Below are 18,459 nucleotides of genomic sequence, written 5' to 3'. Positions count from 1 at the left end.
TGTATAATTAAGTCATGGTGTTGCTGGCAACATGAGAGGTCCCTTACAGATTTGATGCAGGATGGAGACATTGTGGGTAAGACACAGAGAATTCTCTCCATCTGGCAAAAACATGCAATTGGTTAAAGTAAACAGTCCCTAACCCATGTCTAATTTCCTCTTGCCAGCCACCAGGAAGAAATTTCACCAGTGCACCGACCTAAAGCACTGGCTGATCACACAGGGAGAGGATTTCAAACTTGTGTTACCTCCCATGATGCTTGGGATTGATCTGCCACTCAGTGATCACAGTTACACTGGCATGACTACTAGTCCACCAAAAAAGATACAAATTCTGAATATGTTCACAGCATTCCTTCCCTGGATCTGTCTTAACCTGCTCCCTCCAAAGTGAGAAATATTTAAACGAGTTACAAGGATGTACTCTGCAGATGCAGCTTGCCTGGTAGCCAAGAACAACATCTGACTTAGAGCTCATTACACTAGGGATCTGAAGCACCAGTTCTTCAAGACAGATCGACATGCATTTGAATGAGCTGCATCACTGCTCAAGGCAACTCTTCATCCTTCCTGCAAGATTAGTGTTTAAGATTCTTCTGGCCTCTCACAGTCTCTGAGACAACTGTTATCTTACTGTCTGTCAAGTATTAGTTGTCACTGTGTCAGCTAATGGGTTTTGCGTAGATTATTAAAATATTCAAGAACCATGCATAACCTTGCTAAGCCAAATATTTCCCCAGTGGGAAATGGAAAGAAAGAGCCATTCCAGGGAAATAATAAAATAATAAAATTCATACTAAGGTAGTATGTATAAAGTACATACTATACATACACATAAAGTATAAAAAGTACAGTGCAAGATCCAATCCTATTTCATTGTGTGCCCTGTGGAACCACTCCATATTTGTATTGTTTTAAATAACATAAAATATTTAGGAATGCAAAACAATCAGTGCAAGTTTTGGACTTTCTCAGAATAGAAAAAGACGGAGGGGGGGGGGGTGGCATTTAATCAGGCAAAAGCACCAGACATTTAAAGCTACTGTTCTCTCAGAACAATAACTAAACTGTTGAACTAATGCCCCATGGCACTGGACGTCAGTGTTCGAAAGTTTCCAACAGATGCTTAGCTACAACTGAAAGAACATTCTCAGTTACTATATATAAAAATGTAGACATATCAAACAAATAAAAGCATCATATGTGGTTAGCTTACTTCTAATTTGAAAAGACTAGAAAAAGCATTCTGCCACTGACAGTTTGTGCCACAACTGGCACCAATGAGTAGGTTTTTACAATGCAGGTAGCTGTGGCTTTCAGAGCTGGCTATCTGCCAGCAAAATAGATACTATTAAAAAAAAGCACTCTAATATTTCTTTCCTGGAGTATGGCTTATCCTTTTCTTTTAGAAACCAACCATTCCAGTAATACTCCTCCTCAACTATGCTGACATTTTGGAGAGCTCATCTAAATACACTGTCAGACACTTGACTGTGTTACTAAGAGTCATATTTTGGATCATTGTGAATATTACCAGAAAGATATCAGTAACAGAGTTCAGATTCCACTTGATACACCTCAGAAAAATAATCACTGTTTTAAGTTCTGAAGTGCTATTACTAGCCCATGTAAAAATGGGAAACTTTTAGATAATCTCAATGGCACATGGTATTGGTAAAACTTTAGGCTGCAGAGCTGTGTCCAGTCAAATCCTTCCCTATTCAATATCAATTCTGGACATTAAATGCTCTGGAGCAAGGAGCTTTTCTGTGCTGAATAAATGAAACAGAAACAAATGGACAAAGAAAAGAGCCAAATTCTCAGGCTGGGGAGAAGCTGTCTCCTCTGTTGGCTTGGACTGCAGTAGGTGTTATCTCACATCTCTGCTCAAGAGCAGTGACCATGATTGCTACAGTTGGGAGGGCTGGGGTGTAATGCCAGGTGCTTTTTGCCCCGCAAATACATGGTCATTGGGAAGGCTGGGGTGGGATAGCCTGACTGCTCAGATGTTCCAACACTGCTCAGCAGGAAAGAAGAGAGATCATGTTCTCAGTCTAAGGGCGAGCATGGCTAGGCTACATCTACATCACACAGCACTTCACCGTGGCTCTGCCCTTCATGAAAAATCATTTACATGTGTCTTCTTCCAGTTCTCAGTGTCTATATTGTGGAAAGAGTGAGTCTCAGCCCATCCAAGTGGTGTTTTCATGGCATTACTATAACTTTAGGATTAATTCCCTCTGGCATAGTTAAAGACACCTATGAGCCTTTGGGGGTTGCAGTGTCTGTGGGGATGATATGGGAGAACTGCTCACTCAGAGTGAAGGGAGCTGGGCTGGCAGGGTGGTACCCATACTCCCTCCTGGTAAAGCTCTCAGTGCACTCAATCCTTCTTATTGGCTTGGGTGTCCTGAAAATCAGCTGGCATGGCCCAAAATGACACAAGAGAGCATGTTAATGATGAAATGGGCAAACACTGCTCCAGCACTCCATCTCGCTCCTCAGCGTCACTCCATATAGCACACTAGGTTTAGCCTTTATGATCACCATAAAATAGAAATGCCCTATGCTATTTTAGCTTTCAACAGAATTGATAAAGTTTGGAAATTGGAAGGCTAAGAAAAAGTTTCCTCTTATGCAAAAAGCAGATCCCTGTAGAAGGGTAAACTTGGAATTCCTTTATTTACCAAAGGATCTCAGACAGCTGGATACACACTGGGATCAATATAAACTACCAGTAAGGCCTATGAGCTCTCTATATCCATAACGAAGCTGAAAGGACTAGAATGAAGCATAGGCAGCCAGGAAAAGAAAATCTTATGAGGAAATGCAAGAGCCTTTATATACATACATAGTCACTGAAAGAAGATACTGATATCCATCAGACAAGAGTAAAAGGATAATTGCTCGAGGGCACAACTTTCTTTTCAAAAAAACAGAGTGGGTGTTTTGTGATACTTGCCAGCTACAGTGGATGCAACTCAAAGTTACTGACTAGCTGGCTACTGCTAAATGTTTAGAAAGATGCAAACCTAGAAGGAAGATCACACTGTAAAAGGCTGCTCTTTAATAGCCGCAATGACTACAGCGATTCCTTCTCCTTTCTGTACAAGGGGAGAATGTCAAGAACAGCAGAAACCATTAAGAACCTCCGGGAACACTTTGATAATGAAAGTCACAGGAGATACAACTTTCCCATTTTGCAACCAATTAGAAGAGGTTACCAAAAGGCAATTTAGAAGAGATGTGGACATGAAGGATAGGATAATAATTTCTTCCCGAGGGTTTAGCTTGGCTCCCACGGCACTATTACAGAACCGCTAGATAGGAATGCGAAAGAAGACTATTCCTTTTAATTTACCTGATAGGAACTGCTGTAGTCTAAATTGAGTCTCAGCCATGGAGTGCCACTGTGTTTGTGGAGAAGCTAATGAGGGGACACAGTGATGGCTTTTCAAAGCCATGCATCTATGGAAAGTTCACATTTATGTGTTCAATACTCTCCCTATAGCTTTTGAAATACCATTTCTGTGATGCAGCCAACATTTTTAAAGAAGTAAATAGTGATTTATCTAGGGTATTTTTTTAAGTAAATGGAAACATTCAGAGCCATATACTTGACAAGTTATTCTGAAAAGTAACAGCTTACTTTTCTGTTCATCTTTTATCTACCACTGTGTTTTTCTTTTTTCCCTCTCCCTAGACATCACCATCTGCCTCTGTGGTTGACCAGACTGTCCAAATTTGAAGCTCATCATGACAACAAAGCAATAGATCCAGGCTCTTGACTCCCTTGTATTTCATTACATTTGTATTTTTACTTCATGACAGACCTCTACTGCCAGTCCATGAACTTGAAACAACCCTTCATGGACCATGCTATGCCACAGGGTGTCTGTTTACAGCTGAGGCAGCCTAAGATCCCTCCTGAAAGAATGTGGACTAGAAAGCCCAAAACACACCATCTAAGAAAGCCTGCTCTGTGTGCCTCCCTGTCAAAGGGAGCCCAGCAAGATTTCAGGTTTGATAGCATAACTCAAATTTGCTAACCTAAGTTCCCTTCGGCATTTTTATCTCTGTTGGACCTTTCCCTCTAAAACTGACACAAGAGAAACTCCACCACTAAAAACAAGAAAGTGGGCTGTCATCATGTCTTTCTGAGGACAGAAAAGTCTCTTGAATAGCACAAAGCAACTTGCATTGCTTGTCTCTCCTGAGGTTAACTCAAGAGAGTGCCTCAGGTAAACTCTTTGGGGGCAGTACACGGAAGATAAGGAGATGAACAGCATATCTGGACTACAGGAGTAAGTTGGGAATTCCTTATCGTATTAAAATACAAATACTATTTTGTACCCATGCACATGCTCATAATTTTTTGTTGGTTGAGAGTATCCATTGTTCATACTTATTCTGAGCTCTTTGTTTCCCTTATGCCTTCCAACAGAACACTGACAGTCTTGACTACAGCATGGATAATAACATGAAAGAGATGCATGTTTCTGTCAAGGTTACAGATTCCATTTTATTCACAGATCGCTGTCCTACTTGCATGACCACCTGTTGTGTACCTTTACTCAGTGAGAACCACCCTGATGCCTCAGAAGAGAAAAGATTTTGAGAAGGCTGATCCAGTACCACAAAGTATGCTCACAGTTGCTACCCAGAAAGAGTATGGGAGGAACAGGAGGAGGCCAGGAGGAACAGAAGTCTTTGAGTACCTGTTTTTTTTTCACAGTGACAGTACCTGGGCCTTTCTCGGAAGACACAGTGACCAAACAACTGCAATCAAAACACTGACACATCCCTGTGCTACAAGCTCATATCCTCCAGTACAGCACAGGCTTTGCTGGCAGATCAGGAAGATGCTTATTTTGCTCTCAGGTGGGCAAATAGCATGTGTCATTTCAGCAAAGTATGAAGAAGTCTGAAAGACACAAAGTAATGCTCTCTTAGGAAAGAATTTGCCATGACTTGACTCTGTGAGAAGAACCTCAAGAGAAACCAAGCCTTACAATAGACTGTTGAAGAAAAATTCCCATATGATTTGCAGGATCTCAGAAAAGAAAGTCCAGACATACTGAGGGTTCCTGAGGAAAGGCAGGGATGAAGCCCACACTCTCCAGCTAAGGCATTCACTGACAATGCGACTTTTGGACAGCTACCCTGGTGTGAGGGCCTCCCCCACTCCATCATGAAGGACACATACAGTAGTTAAAAATCCTTTTGCTGAAAGATGGAGGAGTTTCTGGAGTTAGGATCTTGGAAAAGAGAGGATCCTTAACATGTTGAAGGCAATGTGATGGGGGCTTGAGAAATTCCTTTAGAAATACTACGGACAACAGAAATCTGTTACTTGTATTCCACCAGAGTAGACTGCCACCTATTTGATAACTCTTTTTATGGTGTAGTTCATGACCTTTGGAAAGCACATCTTGAAATAAACAGACAGAAACCATTGCATTCACCAGCTGAGTGACAACACAAGCTCTCCTTCAGAGCAAGACTGAGGGACCAAGAATGCAACTAGAGAAAACCCTGTGAGATTAAGTGGTTTGGGAGAAGGCATTTATTGTCACACCATCTTTAGACTGGGAGGAAAGATTGAAAGCTGTGTCTCTGGGAGATTTTACCTGTTTCCATGAGTTTGTCTTATCTGTAAAATATGACTATGGGAAGTAGGGTTTGTCATGCCACACAAAATCATAAAAGTACTGAAGTTACCACTGCATTGTCCATTGTCACTGGTGCCCCCTATGAAGAATGAAAGTGGAACATACTGCACACTGTGGCAGGTTATAACAAAGGACTGACACTTCACCGCTGCTCTTTCATTAGGATTTCATCTACTAGGAGGTTTAAACTCATTTTACATTAAATAAGAACTAGTTATCTAGTTCCCTTCCCTTAGTCACTCACCGTGTCCTTAGAACAAAGCAAAGTATTCTCTCCAGAGGCCATTATTAAGGGAAATAAACCCATAGAAAAATGCAAGAGGTGGTATTGTGTTTTCCTTTGACCCACTCTCCCACCACGGCTTTCCTGGAGAAGTAGCCTTTTAAGCTATGGCACAGATGAATTCAATTCTGATAGCTGAAGATGTCAGACTAATTTTTTACAAGAGCAGGAGCTGGGAGTCCTGCTGATAGCATAACTGCAACCTAAGTAATTGCCTTCCACATCTGAATTCCTTCAGCTGTATAAATTGGTTACAGTATTCTCCTCTTCTGATCCTGCCTCAACTGGCTGTACACAGTTACTTACTATCTCATAGGAAAAATTCACAGTTACATACCATCTCATACTTCTCATCCTGCCTCAACTGACTGTACACAGTTACTTACTATCTCATAAGAAAAACCCAAAATAGCTGCATTTCAGAAGTTTCTGAGGTACTATCACTGTATTTAAATTTCATGACAAAGCAGCAGAAGTTTGTAGAGAAGAAGCTGAACATGTTTTAAAGAAGGTGAACATGTGTTCAATGGTTAGGCATTATCCCCTAGTTTTTTCTGATCCTTACAATGTGTGGCAGCAGTGTCAATCATATTATCGTCTTTGTCTCTCCATTGTAGAGGGTATATTATAAATTAAAATCTGTCAAACTCAGAATAAAACAAACAAAATACAGTAAATGGAATTAATGCAGAAAAAACCAGATATACTATATTTTACTATACTGCAAGATACCTAGTCATCAAGTCATGCTGCATCTTCAAGGAACTGCAATTCACATGGACCTCAGCAAGCAGGAAAGACTTTGCATATCTGTTTCCTCGATTCCATAAGTTTTTGCCACACATGAAAGGCAAGTGCACTCCGGTCGTTAGGTAGGTATCTGTGCATGAGCACCATTAAAAAACTAAAATAAAGAAATCTAAACAAACTTCCAAAAATCAGACAGCAGGACAACTCAAATGGTCTGAGGACTTGATACAAATCAAGATTACCATTTAAAAAATTGCTTGAAATACCAAAAAAATCAGGTCTTTTCAGGTTTGGGTATTCCTAAGGCAGAAGAAAAAGCCACCTAAAAACTGTATCATTTAGGGCCCAAACACTCTGTCTTCCAGAAGCTTTGGAGAAAGTTTGTTTGAGTTTTAGAAAATTCATGGTTTTTAAAAGTGGACTTCTGTCAGGTAATGGGATAAGAACTGGGTTCACTTTAGCAGAAGAAGGAAAGCAGAATTTAGCAAAAACTTGACTTGCTTTTTAAGATTTTAGTATACACAGATGATTTACTGGCCAGGCTCTTTGCTTTGTATATGCAAAGATGCTCCTGTTAAAAATATTCTGTAAACCAATGACCCTAGCAACACACCACAGAAGGTTTTATTGCTCAGCATTGATCATTTTTATCAGTATTGTACTAAAAAAAAAGGTGGCAGGCAAAAAGTCTTTTCTAACTTCCCTTCTATATGCTGTATCTGGTCATAATTTAATATACATACTGGAATCTCTTACTGCACGACAAGAAGATGAAGTGTTAGGAAAGTGTTTTGCTGCAACAGGCCTGGAGCTTCTAAGTTAATAACTCCAGAGAGGAAGGATGAGCAATCCAAACTGGCACACTTCTTACCCAATTAAGGTTTCTTTTTAAAATTTCTGTGCGGGTTTTAGAGGCCAACAAGAAAGTCTGTAAGAAAACAAGTTTTAATTCATCTATGGGACAGATGATCAGCAATGAGTCTTCCTTTCCAGGAAAAAGCTAAACAAACCCATTCTGTATTCCTCTGAAAAAGAAGCCACAGGCAAGGTAGGATCAGCTTCCTACCTGTTCTTTATTCAAATTCTTGCCTCCAGCTGGGCATCACATCAACCTGCTAGATGGAGGACAGGAGGAAGCACTCTGCAGAGAGTATGTTCCAAGTGATAGAGGGGTGATGCTAGCTCACCATCTTGTTAAAACAGACAAATCTGAACTGAGAATCCTTGGATAAGACAATTACATCTGAAACAGGCAGACTACATGGCATGTGCAGGCTCTTTGCTCTTTGCTGGGGGAAGTGTCTCCACAGACATTTTGGGAGAAGCCCTTAGTAAGTAGCACAAAAAAGTACGAGGGTAATGCTGCAAGGTGCAGCTAAGCAAATAATTCTATTCGACACATATTCCCATAGACTCCGTGCAACTTTCTCATTTCCTACTGCTATAAATGCTCAGCTTTTGATCCAGTATGGCTCTCAGAGCATGGGTTTCCAGACTGATGTTGCCCATAGACAGTCCTGCTGGCAGCTTTAATACATGGTCTTTCTGAATGTGACAGCAAAATAATGAGTCAAGCCTTTCTCCTTTGCTTAAGAATGGAGGTCCACACTCTCAAAGTGGACTTGATTTAGAGGAGTGTAGCAATATGTGAACATAAAAGGGATCTTCATGTTTGGGATGTTAGTTGTGGAGGGTCTTACAGAAGAGGGATTTTTTCCTAAACTTCTTCCTCTCTGAATATCTGTCACTGAAACTCCAAAAGAAGCAAAGCATGCCACATGTCTGTTGTCTTGTGAAAACCCTAGGGGAGAGAACCTACTGAGTCACTCTGCTGTTTTCAGGTCTTTCCCAGTGTCTGGCCAACAGTGACAGTGCTGGCATGTTGTCTAAACATCTGCTATTGTCTGAGAAGTGGAAGGACACAGTTTATTTTATCTCCTGTGGCTACTACAAGATTGACAGGGACAAATGTGAAATGGACATGTCACACGGAAATTCAGAAAAGAAAATCTCTAAAGATCTTTAAAATAAGTACATGGTCAACTCCCTCATCACTCTGTAGTGTGAGTAGACATTCACATCTGTTAGCAATAAACGTTGGATCCCTCCTGCTTTTCCTACCCAGCACAGGCAGCAATATCCACTATTGCCCTCTCTCCTCCATAACTTATTTTAGTGACTTGAGTGGTACTAGCTGCAGTATACATTAATGCTCCTGAGAACAGAACAGCGAGGATCTACTGTTTTAAACAGCTCCAGAAATTATTCCTGCCTACTCTGCTGCTAGTCATCAAGGGGAAATAGAGGCCAAAATTCAACTCTTCTCACCTTGCTGGCAGAAAGCTTCTTAAATAACCCATCAAATTTCTCTAATTCTTTCAACACACACTTAAAAATTATCAGCTGAGATGAAAATCTAGAAAAATACAGAGATATGGCTTTGACCTTTCCTCCTGGTGCTGCTACAGTAGCTATTCAATGTGAGTTAAGGGCATTCATGTATAGTTTGCTATAAAACACATTTTTTAGCAGCCCTGAAACTGTCAGAGTAGATCAGACCATTGGTCTATCTCACCTGCCATCCTATTAGCAGCTGGTAACACTTTCTGGTTTAGGGCAAGATTAATACCCCACCTCCCACAACCCCACTGTGTGAAGTGGCCTTCCCGACTGCTCAAAACCTGCCTGATAGATGGTAGATTTGGTTCTAGTAAAGAACTGGAAGGCTCTTCCTAAAGGTTCTCAATTGTACAGGATTATGGCCGATCCATAAACCATAATCCCCTCTGAAGGGATCTCTGAAGCATCACTTCAGAGGAAGAAAAGAGTCACTTTCCCCACTGGTACCTCCGCAGTTTCCAGTGTGCTCCTGAGAAAAGCAGAGAGATAATCTCTCCTTCCTAGGAAAGAACCATTTCTGGCTCTCTGTCCCAACTGAGGGAAGACGCACTAAATGATGTAGTCACCTTCCTCATTTTCTTCCCAAGGGTAGTGGGGCATAGAAGAAAGAGTGAAAGAACTCTAATAAGCACAGCTGGCATACAGATGGAGGGAAATGCACTCAGGTGGGCATGGCTGGACCTGAGACTGCTCCAGCTACCCCAGGACCAGGGGATGTGGAGGCAGAGGAGCCAGTATTTGAAGCAATACATTGTGTGGGGAGGGCAGGGACGGGAATTCCAAGTAGGAAACACTGGTGTAGTTTCCTCCTCCTTTGCCCTGCCCAAACCCACATTCGACGTTTCTGAAGGAAGGTGTTTGAGCCTCAATATACAAAAAGCATGTCTCTGAGAGTTCTAATGATACATAACAAATAACAATTGCACCGATGGTTCAGAAATCCCACTCAGTCATTCCTGATCTCTTAATGCACTTTTTTTCCTGATCTAGGAATTATTTAGAGGGTTTTGCCAGCAATAATTTAAACAACTTGCATATACTTACAGGAGGAAGTGTTTGTTCCTTCTGTTGAAGCTTGTATCCTAAGCATGGGTTCTGCAACACACAGAAGTAACAATAAAGTTGTAAGAATACAGCCACAGCTACAGCACTATACTGGAGGAGCCTGAACATCTTTCCCCCAGTAGAGATTTCTTTAATTTTTAGTTTTTTTCCTCAGTAGTCAGAAACCCAGCAGAGCAGAGAAAAAAAATGAGATAGCTTGAGAAAGCAAAGAACTTCAAAGTTGGTTCAGCATGTCCTAGGCGCACTGTAAATAATCAATTATAGCAAAAATGCTCCATAGTCCTGGGAGGAAAGGCTGTGAGAAAACTGGCAAAGACAGAGTAAAATTTTCAGCTGTTTCTGACAGACAGCATCAGAGGAAAGTAGAAAGCAGTAGGTCTTGAAGCTCCACATGCTGACCCAGGAAGCACTAGTTTCATATCTTCTTCTCACATAACTCCTATTAAACAGTAAGGAATTTCAGTCAATCACAACTATAGTTTAGGACTTCTGTGGCTTGAAAGATAGGAGGGTCTATGAGTGTAATCACCTCAGCAAAGAGCTGTAGATAAAAGGGAAAACAGAACACATTCCAGACCAAAATGGGACATGGCACTAGCCCCAAAGTGGTTACAAAACAGAAAAAGAATGGTAAATAATCTTGTAGGATAGTGGAAGGAAATTGACCTCAACACAAATCACACAAAGGAAGCAATCAGAAAAGTTTAGAGAAGAAGCAGGTAGCCTGAATCTAGGTCTCAACTATAGGAAACCTGAACCACACAGCAATAAGAGCCATGTGTTTGGGTGGCTTCATGGGCTTTCACTATCTAACAAATCATATATAGTGTCATGCATGAAAAAAGAATTCCAGAGAAGGCTTGAGAAGTATTATCAGCTGAAAGGAATAATTTGAAGAGAGAATACTTTGCTAAGGCAATGTAATATGCTGGTGTGGAGTAGAGGTGGCTAACAGCCAGTCTGTGAATTCTAAGGAGCAGATCAGGCATACTGCATGCTCTGTAGTGAAACATTTAACATTTCATGTCACACAGAAAAGATGAATCTGTTGCCTAACAAAGCCTGGTTTCCGGCAGAAAAAACCCGCTCTAAAAAACTAAGACTGCTCTGTAATTCCCCCTATCATCAAAACGTAACTGTAGCAATACTTCAAGAGATCTACATCCTGGTGATTCGAACACCAGCACTTCAAAATAGTCTATCTTAAAGTAAAGAAACAACACACTACTTAATTATTTTCATTTGAAAGTCCTGGAAAAAAATCAGTGCCCAAAACCCCAGGCACTACTGGTCATCAGGAAACTCATTAAGTGTTAGAGAAAGACATAGTCTGGACCCAGAGTGGGGATAGAACAGCAGGAAAAACAGCATCTGTCTGGGTTTGGTCTCTGCTCCAGCCACATTTCAAAGACCTCCTCAGAGCTCCATGTGGAGACCTCCACAAGCAACCACTAAACATAATGCTTTTTGCTGTTCTGGGGACAATACCTTGATGTGCTGCTTGGCATGAAATCTGCCAGTACAGAGATTCATCAGGAATGCAGCCAGCTTTTTGAACATCCCAGCTTCCTCCTCTCCAGCGGCACAATAGCAGTAAAGAGAAGGGCAGTACTGTAACAGCAGGCACTTGAAGGGACATAAGCAGGGAAAGAGACCGCTCAAGAACAAGAACTTTAATCCATGGGAAAGGAGGCAGCAAAGTAGAGGGACTACATTCTTGCTGCACAAGGGAGAAGGCAAGGCAAGCCCAGCGGAGTCAGTGACCAGCGTGTCACCTTCTTTGAACAAAAAATGGTTCCAATGGTTACAGGACACTTGCTATTAGCTATGTGGTCTCATATATTTCCAGTGAAGCACCAGTGACAGGCCCCACTGAGAACATGAAAGAATATGGGCACAGCCAACGTCTCTTCTGTCAGGCAGCAATGCCAAGATTTCAGAAGTAGGTCGCCACACACACAGATGCATCAAAGAAAAGGCTGCAGGCATGCTAAATGCAAAATCTGGCAATCACACTGTTTTCCTTGATCTAGCCTACAAACACTGTCATTTCACACTAAAACCTGTCCCTGCCAGACATAGCTTTCCCAAAAAAGCTAGCAGGACCCCAGCCTCTTTGCCAAGGAGGATACATGCATCTTGTAAATCCTTGGGTTGCCCGGCTTACACACGGTTATCTACAATTGTCTCAGCCAAAGCCATCAGTACAGACAAGCACTTGTATTGTGGCCATATATAAAGTAACTCTTTACAATTAAGTAATGAAAGCAGCTTCTCACTAGGGTTAATTCCAGCAGTATTGCTACTCTGGAAGTATGCAATCTGTAACTGCAGGAAGGATACTGAAAGCAAATTCCATCAGCCTGAAAGGAAACCACCTGTAGAAGGCTCCTAGTATGCCAAGGCAGCTTCAAAAGTGGTTAAATTACTGACAGTGAGTTACCTGTCTACACTCACAGACCCTGCAGAGCTGCCAGGAATTGTATGTAGAGCCCTGAGGAACAGAAAATTCTAGGCAACATACTTTCCTGAGGGCACATCAATATGCCTGTACACTCAGCAAACTCACAAGCAGCTGCTAGGATTTACACGAGAAGGAGGTAAGAGCTTTTTTAAAACATAGCTCCTAACAACACAAACACTTCTTCAATTGGGCTGCTGAGGCCTGACAACTGTAGATTTGCTTCCTCAATACAGCCCCAAGATAGTCAAACACATGCTTAATCCTTCTTCATTCATTTCTTGGTCCCTGAAGTAGCTCAAGGTGCAAGGTGATATGCAGAAACAGAGCTGCTGGATGTAGAAGAATTGTTCTCTGTTAAGGAGCTGTTTCAGAGCTGTAGAAACAATTTCAAGAAGAAATGAAAAGAAAGAGACAGAAAGACTGTTAATTTAACTTACGTGAAGAAGTTTTAGTCACTTCTGTTGATACTGGTATCTTGGTGGTACTCTCTGGAAAACACAAGAGGCAACAAGAAGTTATAATATGGTGTCAGATGATCCTCAAGCAGCATTCAGCTCCAGAATGCACAAGGTAAAGAAGAAAAAGGTGTTCAAAGAAGGAAGTTTAAATTTTGCTCCAGTGGGCAGAGGCTTCAATCAGATATCAGCTTGCAGAAGTTTCTTTTCAGGGAAAAAACCAAAAAATGATGGTGCCTACTAGCAAAACTGAAGAAAAAAGCCTGCTCCTGAAAGCAGCCAGTTGTTCAATCTCTCATTTTCCTCTGGAAGTAACTGATCAGTGGCAACAGGAGAAATCATGCAGATGGCTCTGTTTCTGGAAGACGTCAGTGTGAGTATTCACTCCTTATGCTTCTAGGCAGTTAAATTTTGCAAAGACGTGTCTCTGTTCATATCACTTGACTTGCTGGTAAGTACACCCAATAGTGTCACTTGCTGCTTCAGGGAAATCTTCTGAGCACACATGCAAACCCTGTCCCTCATCGACTGCTGGGGGGCTCAGTGATAGAAATCAAACAGTTGTTTTGCTGAAGAGATGGGAAAAATTGTGCTTCCATACTGGTCCTCTGTAGATGTCCATACACTGCTGCTACTTACATACTGGCACGGACTGCTTGCACTCACTGGCTGAACCAGCTGATGGCTAAGGGGGATGATGTTGCCATATTCAGATCCTTGCTAATGCAAAACGTGCAGATGGGAGAACGCAAAATGTAGAAAGCCTTTGTTTAGGTTTCACAGACTTGCACAGAGACCTTGTTCCAACAACCGCATTGATTTGTGAGTGCTCTGCTGTCCCCACAAGCCACAACTGCAATTTTTTAGGTGTGAACAAATCACTCTTCAGCTGTATTCATCAACAGTCTTGGACTTTCCCAAGTTCTCAAAACACATTTCAGACATTAAGTGGTGCAGTTCAATGCAGCTGCACAAGTTTCAGCTCTACAGCTGGAGAAAGGCCCTGAATGCCAAGAGAAAAGTCTTGCCCTGAAACCTCAAGGCACACCAAGAATCCCCAAGCAGGTCAAACACACAGAATTTAAAAAATACCTCGTAAGAGACTTAGGAAAGAGAAACTTGGAATGTTTTTATTCTGTTTTGTGAATCTGGATTCCAATGGTTCTCTGCTCATTGTCTCCAGAGTTCACAGAAACTTGACCAGAGACAAAACTAGTCCAAATGCCTTCCCTTCAACTTCCTTCGTGTTAAACTTTAATATTGGCTCTACATTTTAACTTCTTACTTGCTTGCTCTTCTTTTGTATTTTTTTTTCCGTTTTGGTACAGCTTTCTTTGGCAAATGTACTATTTGCCTAGTTAGTACATCCCAGTTTCATCTCACTAATGGGAGAGAACATGTTATGCAGCATTTCCTTGGCAGCCAGCAATGCATGGCATGCAGTGTGTATCATAATTAAAATTTTTAAGATCAAAACCTTTGCATTAGGTCTTGGAATACAGTGGCCTGTAGCCAGGCAGCTTTCAGGACCATTTTTTGGGTATAGCGGCAATTTCTCTATTGTGCAGCTGGGTTGTCTGAGCAATTAACCTTTCTTAGTCACGTCAGGAGATGGAACAGGTCTGACAGCTGCATAGCTCAGCATCTGGCACTACTGGAGCAAACTTTTCTTTCACCATTAAAGCAACCATGTTCCATTTAGTGCCTGTGCGGAGCTTGATGAAGCATTTCTTACTGGCACTTCCCCAGCCCAGCTGTGTTAGTACAAACGCTGACGGGAAGCTGCCAGTGGAAAAAAAAAACACAGCCAGAGCCTCCTACACCTGAAACGTGCTGAGAAATACATTTGGAAAACATGTGGCAAAGTCACACTTTACCAAGCTCCACTAATAACATTCGTGTTAGCAACACTAACAGTGGATGCTAAATTTGGAAGACACAGCAATTGTGCGTATTGCTTACTGCACTCAGTACACCATAACCATAAGAAAGACGTTTTACAGTGCCTGGGAAGGCCAGTACAGATCCACATGGCAAGCTGTCTGAACACAAGAAACATACAAAAAAGAGCCTTCTCATAGCAGACCATCAGTACTTGCCTGAGGTGAAAGAGCTGGGACTATTTTTCAATCATAATACTTTTACTGCTGCAGTCTGCTAGGGTATGGAGACGGCAGCCTGCAGGCCTGTCTTCACCATCACATTTAAGTTCCGAGGAGGAGCAGCTACCTCATTATAACCAGTTCTGTCTCCTGGCACTTAGGAATACTAAGTCTTGGTGAAGTGCTGTTTCCTGAAACTGTATGCTCGTGCAGGGGCTAACTTATATAAAAACACTGAAGGATCCATGAGAGATCCTTGTCTGGGGATGTTGTAAATAGCAGGCCTCTGCAGCTTCTCAGTCCTATTTCCTTAGTACTCAGGCCTTCATCTTCTGCTGTTTAGCCTGACATAACAGGGAAGAACTCCTTCATAACATACAAGACTCCCAGAAACCCCATGGCCTTGATATGTTGATCCATCCTTCCAGATAGGGAACTTTAATTGGGCTGCTGAGAGGACTTGTTGCATGGGCAACAAGCTCTGCTGTACGGCTGTCAGGCAGCATGTCCTTCTCCTCCTCAGTCAAAACCTTTTCTCCAGGATAACCAAATATTTAAGAGCCTTACAGCTGCTGTTGTGAACAGCTCTATGCATGCCCTCACAGCTTTTTTGCTCCCAGTTAGTTTGTCAGAGGCCTAATGCAAAAAAGGCTGCTTGAGCAAGCTGAAGGAATTTTGGTTGAGCTCACAGGTTTTAGTTCAGCACTTGCAGGTCACTCTGAGAACCCTGACAGGAACAACAACCTGGGCTCTGAAAAGAATTCAGACACCATAGGTCATTGGAGCTCCAAACAAGCTTTCTGTCATCCTGAGGTGTACTTTCTGGCAGTGATGTAAGTTTTAAGTCTTTTGAATTGTTTGTGTTGTTAGGGATGCCATCTGAATTATACAAACAATGACACAAACTAACATACACCTTGAGGAAAGGGGAGCACTTTCTCCATCTCTGTCACTTGGTGTACAGGTGCCAGAGCAGAGAGTTGTGTAGAAGGCTGTAGTCAGGGGCCTCAGAGGCATGCAGACATATGTGGTAAAAGACACAGGGTGATCCAATGGCTAAACTAACTTTTAGGTTCTAAAAACTATCATAATTTTCCCCTTTTTCCTCCAAGAAACTACTGACCAGAGTCAGATTAAAAAAACATTGCCCTCAGTCCAGGTATGTCAAATCGCAAGGAAAGGTTCCAGACTACTCTTAGGGGAGTTGCAATACCAAATTGAGTGATGGCCACATTTCTTTCTAAGACCAAATAAGTGGTCTAAGCATGCTGATTTGCTCCAGGTGAGAATCTGACTCATTATGCCAGCCAGTCTAAAACAAGCTATGTCCCAGATTGCCTGCAATTATGCTAGAGAGTACCCTGATCTATTTTAATCAACTCTTGAACAGAAGAAGGGACTTTTTCTGCACTTGAAGTATTTCACCATTTGTCACATGCTCCATGGGTACTAGATATAAGATGTTTTTACTTACTTATTTCTCAGTCATCTTCTTGAAGCTAAGCTACTGTCTGTCTTCAGAAGAGGAAGAGTAAATTAAAATGGAATGAATGATGAGTGTCAGATTCTTGTTGATTATTGTATGACTTGGAGCTGTTACTACTACTGCAAGTCCTACAGATGCAAAATCAAAAGCCTGCATAGGCCACTGTGTAGCTAATGAATTTACCAAGGTTCACCTCTGCCTGCAATTGAGATGCATTAACAGATCACCTGAGTTAACAGCACCATCAATTCAAGCAGAATTGCCCCAGCCATTCACAATGATGAGTCAAACTACATCAACTCACTTCCCAACTGACAGCAAGGAATAGCGTCCACCCAAAACCCACCACACAGCCCAGCAGAACCAGCACTGCAGATTTCTGGCTTTTGAAATATCTCTGCATGAATCCACTCTTTTGTACCCTGAAACATGCTGGGCACAGAAAACATCCTCAGAGAGGCATAAGAATCAGGCCAACAGGTCTTAATGGAAAAGACTGACACCACGTGCAGATAGAGCATGCTTGACTCTTTATCAAAAAGATATCACTTAGCTAGTTGCCTAAATACAGGTTTTTGTGAGTAAGTTGAAAGCTTTGGGTGTGCTGTGAAGTATTCTGTCAGTGTTATTCATCAAGTATAATAAGGTCCTATGCTGATGAGAAAATCCCTGAAAAATTCACCGCAGGATTTCGCCTGCGTAAAGTAAGAAATGAGGATGTACAAAAAAAGCAGTTACTATTGCATTAGCAAACTTGTGTGCTATTTATACACCACCAGGAGAACTTCATGCCTCTCTTCTGACCTCAATTACAATCTTAGGTGAGCATATGTGAGTATGAGTGAATGAAAATAAGAAGGCAGCTCATATCCTGTGGGCAAGTTACACTCATTATAAATTTAAAAGCTCCTATCACTTGCTATTAAGACTGGTAAAAATTGTGTTTGTCTAGCTATTTTTATATTTGTTACATTTTTAATCCACACACATGGCTCTATCTACAAAGATTTATATACCTTTCAGTAAAACTGGAGAAATTTAAAAGTCTGTGTAGATTAAAACTGTTTGTGTGGGATGTATGTTCATGTTTATGTGTAGCAAAATCTTGCACAAAAGCAAATTTGGCATTTTTAAACAACAACGTTTATAATTGTAAGAAGGAAAGGAGTTACTATTGCACTGAATATTACTATTTTAGACAGAAAAGTTTACCTGGAGAATGAGATCAGGAAAAAAAACGGTCTTTGCTCACTGAAAAAAACAAAAAATATTTTACAACTGTTTTATCGAGAAATAATTAATTTTTCTATGCTTGGAGCAGAGAATTGAAAACAGCAACCTTGGTGGTAGAAAATGTATGGCTTTTTGTATTCTTGGGGAGAAAACACCAACACATTTGCCTTGTTCTTCCTATGTTTTTTCCTAATGTCCACTGGTAGGTGATACTAGAGACAAGGCCTTTGGTCTGGCTCTGGGATTCTCTTTCATGGCATATGCCAGTAAAGAAAATTTCAGCTAAAATACTCCTAGTTTGACAAAATTCTAGGGAATTTAAATGCAGATTTTTATTTTTTAGATACTGAAAAACACTGACCTTATAGTGGAAATAAAAATAACCCCATTCCTAGAAAGCCCATTATCTTGCCTACCCTCACTCTTAAAGTAACCAGCACAAAGGGAAAGGAAGATCTAGTTTGCAAACAGCAAGGCATACACGATAAATATGACCAGGTGAGGTCACTAAATTAAAGGTCATAAGTTATGGTTCACACAGCAGACCAG

General features: G+C 41.3%; 1 protein-coding gene across 6 annotated transcripts in view; it reads right to left on the bottom strand.

Moving 5' to 3' along the window:
* The window catches only part of NRG1 (neuregulin 1), a 460,758-nt gene that overhangs the window by 117,318 nt on the left and 324,981 nt on the right, over window positions 1–18,459 (bottom strand). For 2 of the 6 annotated variants that reach the window (XM_064735370.1, XM_064735371.1), the window contains exons 5-6: window positions 13,072–13,122; window positions 10,150–10,200 (exon numbers count right to left, since the gene is read on the bottom strand). The exons of 2 other annotated variants lie outside the window; for them this stretch is intronic. In XM_064735370.1, coding sequence (XP_064591440.1) covers window positions 10,150–10,200; window positions 13,072–13,122 — 102 coding nt within the window. The remainder of the gene's footprint in view (window positions 1–10,149; window positions 10,201–13,071; window positions 13,123–18,459) is intronic. 2 more of the 6 variants (XM_064735372.1, XM_064735376.1) reach the window with 1 other exon arrangement.

Source organism: Zonotrichia leucophrys, chromosome Z (genome assembly GCF_028769735.1).
Source record: "Zonotrichia leucophrys gambelii isolate GWCS_2022_RI chromosome Z, RI_Zleu_2.0, whole genome shotgun sequence".
NCBI lineage: Eukaryota > Metazoa > Chordata > Aves > Passeriformes > Passerellidae > Zonotrichia > Zonotrichia leucophrys.
The sequence above is the reverse complement of the archived record's forward strand: the minus strand, read 5'-3'. Positions and strand labels throughout refer to the sequence as shown.